Source organism: Protopterus annectens, chromosome 5.part1 (assembly GCF_019279795.1).
Source record: "Protopterus annectens isolate FY-2018-M chromosome 5.part1, PAN1.0, whole genome shotgun sequence".
Taxonomy (NCBI): domain Eukaryota; kingdom Metazoa; phylum Chordata; order Ceratodontiformes; family Protopteridae; genus Protopterus; species Protopterus annectens.
In genome coordinates, this window is record NC_056736.1 from 528,611,286 (window position 1) to 528,617,285 (window position 6,000).

At 38.1% G+C, this 6,000-nt stretch overlaps 1 protein-coding gene across 1 annotated transcript in view; it reads right to left on the reverse strand.

Moving 5' to 3' along the window:
* USF3 (upstream transcription factor family member 3) overlaps positions 1–1,177 on the reverse strand; it is a 254,608-nt gene extending 253,431 nt beyond the window's left edge. The window contains exon 1 of the mRNA XM_044073145.1: positions 1,089–1,177. Coding sequence (XP_043929080.1) covers positions 1,089–1,176 — 88 coding nt within the window. The 5' untranslated portion in view covers position 1,177. The remainder of the gene's footprint in view (positions 1–1,088) is intronic.
* Positions 1,178–6,000: the final 4,823 nt, after the last annotated feature.

The following is a 6,000-nucleotide window of genomic DNA, read 5'->3' on the forward strand; positions in this document are numbered from 1 at the left end:
TTTTTTTTGGAATAAGAGAAAGGAAGAGAAAAAAGAAGAGGAGAGGTGGAAGGTGGGGGGAAAAAAAACTTAACACCAGCGACAACTCCAAAAAAACAGGGAGATTGCTACCCCTGTACCACTAACACAGACAGGACACCTAAAAACATAGAAAAGTAAGAAAAGGATAGTAATAAAAGATAATAAATGAAAAGTCGCTTAGCTAAAATGGAGGCTTGCAATCGAGTCTGTGCTGGAAGGTGGCAAGCAAGATCTGGTGGTTTGAGGAGGAGTGAGGCATTATGGGAGAGGGAGGAGTTTGAGGCTTGGCTCATATGTCTGGAAGAAATGGTCGAGCTGGATCTGAGGACAGATACGAAGACCCACCTGTGATGCATAATAAAATGGACAACATCAGATCTGATTTCTAATAGGACATAAAGCAGGCTAGCTGTAACCTGTACTGCAATACAACAGAAACAGCCCAAGACCAGAAAATAATAACAGAGGCTTCCTACAGCTAGATAGCCAGCTCCAACCCTCCTCAGCTCTTCACGTGAAGAGCAAAAAAAAAAAAAAAATATAGAAAAAAAGGGATTTCTAGTTTTTTTAAAACTGCATCAAGCAAATCTGCTTGCTACAGCATAACAGTACACATACAAAGTGTTTAAATGCCATGCTTTACTGGCATTCTGAAATGCCAGTTATGAAAAAGAATGCACCTCTTGGCTGCACCTCCTAGCACTTAGCACCCAGGGCGTTTGTCCCCTTCGCCTCGACCTTGCTACACTTTTGATTAATAACGCAAGGTTAAGAGTTGCCCAGCTTCCTAACATGAATATCAGCACAGCACATCAAGTAGACCCTGTGCACACACACAACACACAAGCAACAAGATCCTACAAGTAAGTCAGATGTACTGTAAAGCTAGAAAGCAACTTACTCCAAATTATTTTCCAAAATTTAGACATGACTGCACAAAAATCTTATTTGGAAGTGTTATTACAAAATAATAAAATAAAATTGTGCCCCTGTTTTACCAGGCTGCAATCCAAAGACATCTTTTAAACCTGTGCCTACGCAAAATACTGCAAAAAAGTTAGTCTTACCTTGCTCTTGGTTCCCACCATTCAGGAGAAGCTCGTCATTCTGTTTCTTTAAATCAATGATGTATTTAAAAGCTTGTTCTAAAATCATATTTGTATTCTACAAATAAAAACAAAGCAATCAATCAGAACCTATAACACAATAGTGAATAACAGTAAAAATTAATTATACCCACTCTTTCTATATTTGTGTGTATACACAAATACATATGCATATACACATATAATAGCGCTCTCTCTCTCTCTTTCTCTACACATATATATATATATATATATATATATATATATATATATATATATATATATATATACACACACACACACACACACACACACAAGTACACACAGATGTACACACACACACACACACACACACACACACACACACACACACACACACACACACACACACACACACACACACACACACACACACACACACACACACACACACACACACGGTAATTTGCAACACTCACTGGAATCACTACCTCAATTTCAGTGAACATTATTTACAGTGAAGCCATTCCATGACTGATATTTGTGTCTGGTTCTTTACTGAACACAGGCAAATCTACAACACATTCCATTTCTTGCTGTTAGCCTTCTGTATACTATAAACATACTGCCCCTGGCTAGACATTCCCTATCCTGTCAAGGTTTTAAAAGATTTAACTTCTTTTTTATATTGGAACAAGTACAAGCAGCTGCCTTTACAGGGTACTGGAAGAACAAATTATTGCACTGTGAAATGTTGTGGCAACTTAGATTTGACGCTACACATTTGCCAGGGATTAATGATGGCAGTTCTATTAACAGTGAACTTAAAACGAGAGCTTCAAGTTGTAAATAGTGTTATTCATTTTGTATTTACTATCTCAGATTTTCACAAGCTTTAGTGCTCCCTGTCATCTGACTGGGTATTTTTTTTTTGGGGGGGATTATGAATTTCCTTTAAAAACTGTCTTTACTTCCTGTTTCATGGCTCTGATAATGTCTTTTATACAAGAAGAAAGTACTAAACCATGAATGTTTTATCTCCAAGTTTTTTTGTTTTGTTATTAGACATGCTGTAGGCAGATTGGACACTCTAAATTGGCCCTAGGTGTGAGTGCGTGCCTTCTGTGGAAGGTTGGGAAAAGCCAAAAGAAGAAGAAGAAGAAGATTAAAGTTCTGATTTTTCTTTTCGTTTGGATTAGTGTTTACATCAGTACTGGGTTTCCGGCTTATTTTTGAATTTTTTTAAGTTGTTGTAGTTCAAAAATCTACATATTTCATGTTCATATATGGTTTGCGTGCTTTCCCTGTCAATTAGGAAGATAAGATTTTATCTGTCAGCCCAAATCCAGTTTTCCTGGTAAGCATACTTCTCAAAAGCAATAAGATACGCTTCAATGACATCATCCTTACAGTGATTACTTGGAAGACTTCAGGAATAGTCAGCATAGATGCTTTAATGCATATTCTTGGAGACTGACTAAGTGCGTATAGGTACTCTCACTCTTTTTCTTCTTCTGAAGGGCCATCATTTATTGACTCGTGTGCATGCTGTCCTGTACCATACCCTTCATAAACTTCTCTACTATGATTATCCAAAAGGTGACATTTCACTCACACCTACACACACACACAAAGTCTCTTTCTCTCCCTCTCTCTCTCTCTCTCTGTCTCCCTCACTAAGGAAATTAGGACTGTGAAGTGTTAACAAAATAACAGTGAAATTTGATATACAACTTAAGTATGTCCAAATTCTCCACCAGTGCAGTATGCAATATACTCACTTACTCAATTTTCATTCACTTTACTTACAGTAAAAAAAAAGTACAGTTTTGTACCTACCATAAATGTAGATGTTTCGGAGGATCACCTGCAGTCCTAACTGAAACTGCTTGAACAAAGGATGCGAAAAACAATGGTGGGTCACAATCATAGTGAGCTGGAAATTGCTGCAATGAATCTTAATGGAAGAGAAGGACAAACCTTTGTCCAATAACTCAGTGTATATTTGAAGAGCCACATTCAAATTAGGCTCAGAAATCCCAATTCTTTTTGCTGTACCAAAATAAAACCATAATCACATTTAAAACTTGTTGAGGAAGTTGAGACCTGCTGTGTTTCAACACAGAATATGCCAGGCTGTTAGATGAGTGAGTGAAAGACATTGAGCAGATGAACCAGACTCCTTAGTAGTTGGTACCAGTGCTGCGAGGCCAATCTGGAGTATTAAAAATCATCCTTGCTTGTCTTTTGTCTGACCTTTAAGCACCGAAAGGACCCCTGCCCTCACCAGAAGTCTGCCAGGCAGGTCCTGTTCCTGTCCTAAAAAGAAGAACTCTGAGCTCTGCCCCACGCCTAGACCTACCCTACCCTAGACTGGGAGGGATAAGGATATTGTTAGCCCCCCAGCAGGCCAATTTCAATTTCTACTAAGGTGGCTGGCTGCACCTGCAAAAATCTTTAACAGTTTTGTCCTCCATAGCTTTGTCCCTGCTTCCTGGTTTACCCACAAACACATCCAAACAAACAACACATCAGAAAATAAACTGTAAAGGGAAATCCTTGTCTTTACAGTCTACATTAAGGGCTGACCTCTCAAGAGAACAGGCAACAGAAAGAACGACCTGGGGAGGCCTGTACAGCCCCTCGAGGACAGCATCAAAACATCAAAACCACATTGCAAAAGAAACTTGTTCAGACACATGAACTAAATCCAGCAACTCTTTAGCATCCAATACTCCAATATAAGCATCCACCTTAGATTTCAATTTTGAAAGGAGATGATTTTTGATATTTTAGCATGTGAAACTGACAATTCAAGAATTACAATACCCTTGGAAGAATCCATCAGAAGCCCTTTTTTTTTTATCCAGCCGGAACAGGATTTTGCCTCTTTATCAGTTAACAGCTTTTTTAACAAACAAACACCTTTAACACCTTCGGGTCTGCTTAAACTCTCTTCTAAGAGTCACCCTAAAATACTTATCAGGTATAGGCAGGGCACCTATAGGCTTAGGGGGGTAAGGAGGGAAGCAGGAGGCACAGAAGGGGGATTCTCCACCACATTCAACACCATCTTTCAAGACATATGGGGTAGGGCTAAGAATTAAGCTGGGGGTAAGGGGAAAGAGAGTAATGTGGAATCATCCACATCAGAATCAGAATAAGAGGGATACTCTGCAAATCTTTCATGAAGACTCAGAAGCCTCTGAACACTGTTCAAAACTATCAAACTCAGGTTCCACCCTAGGCCTCTTATCAGGAGGGGCAGAGAACCTCTAATCATAGTAATCAAAATCTTCTGCCCATTTTAAGCATATGTTTCTTACCCTGAAGTGCTCAAAGAAAAAGCATACATCTGCTGTCACTCAATTGGAAAAAGTCTAATTTTTTTTATTCTCTTCCCCAGCTTGAATCAGTCTGAGACTTGCCCCTGGTCCTTCTCAGAACACAGGAACATCCACAACAAGTCCCGGGTATTCCAAAAACAAGGTTCTAGTAATCCTCCAAGTACATTCACAGATTATCTTTCTGTTACTCCAATGTTTCTTCCAGTCAACTTTCTGACTGATGTTCTCCAAAAACTTCCTACTCTAGGCCATCCAACTCCCTTTCAGCACTGCAGCATTTTCATAGCAAAAACATTTTAATCATTACACAGACACAGGCACACATACACTGCCAAATTTTCAAACCTATTCCTATTCGGCAAAAGGTAAAGCAAATGTATTGGGGTGGTTTACTGTGAGACTGGCAAACAGCGGACTCAAGAAAGTTCCGCTTTTTCCCCACCATTTTACGATTTCTGGTGGTACTTGTGTATGTTTACATACACCTAAATACAGAAACACACACAACTGGAATATGTGGGGGAGTCTAATAAATAAAACATTCTGTACAGTAGGTTAAGGGGATGAGTTTTGGATGTGACAAAGGAAACATTTCTGAAGAGTTCTGTAATCCTACAGCAGAAGGCAGTCAATTTACGACACAAACCAAAGCCCAACATACTCCGTTTATCTCCTTATCCTTTCTTTAGGTCTAAACGACTGTTTCCTATTAAACCTAATGGGTTGTGGTAGCATCTTTAGTAGCCTTCTGAACAGGGATTTAAATAGTTTCTCCTAGTTTTAATGCAATTTTTTGTGTTTGCTTTTTCCTACTCTAGTTCTGAAACCTGAAATCTGCTTTTTTTTTTGTTTTTTTTTTACAGTGTCAGTTAATTTTTGTGTATTTTACTAGTGCAGTGGGAATTATATTAGGATTTATTATTTTTATAGTTTAGTTATATTTTTGGTGAAACATTAGTTTACATGGCTAGAATCATTACAGAACTAAAACAAAGCGTCAGGTAGTGTCGCTGGAGTCCAGAAATGAAACACACACACAAAAAAAAAATGAAATACAGTGACTCACACAGCAGAAGTTAAATAAACACCAAATACCAATGGGTAGTAATAAATAAATGAGAATTTAATAAAGGCAAGCGCTTTTGCATTAAGAATGACAATGCCTCATCAGACTAAATAACAATACTACAAAAACTTCAATATAAAGCCATAAAACTCCTCCCAACAATGAAATGTGAATGAATTTTTCACATTGAAAGGAATGAAATATGCAGTCCAAAATGCAAGGTTGGATGTAAGGGGATGTTTTAGGTGCACCACATTACTTTTAAGTCACGTGCCTCTGATTGTTTGAATTTTGTTTTTTCAATGTGTGAAGCTTAGGATTAGTTTTTAAGTGAGCAACATAAATATGTCACGTTTATGTGTTTTAACAGAACTGATGATGTGCTCACTCCAAAGACTGAAACAAAGCATATCTAAACAGTTTAACATATACATGTTTTTATTACAATCTTATGCGTGTCCATTGTTAGGCTAATGTTTACTGTATCCCAGAAACTGTCATG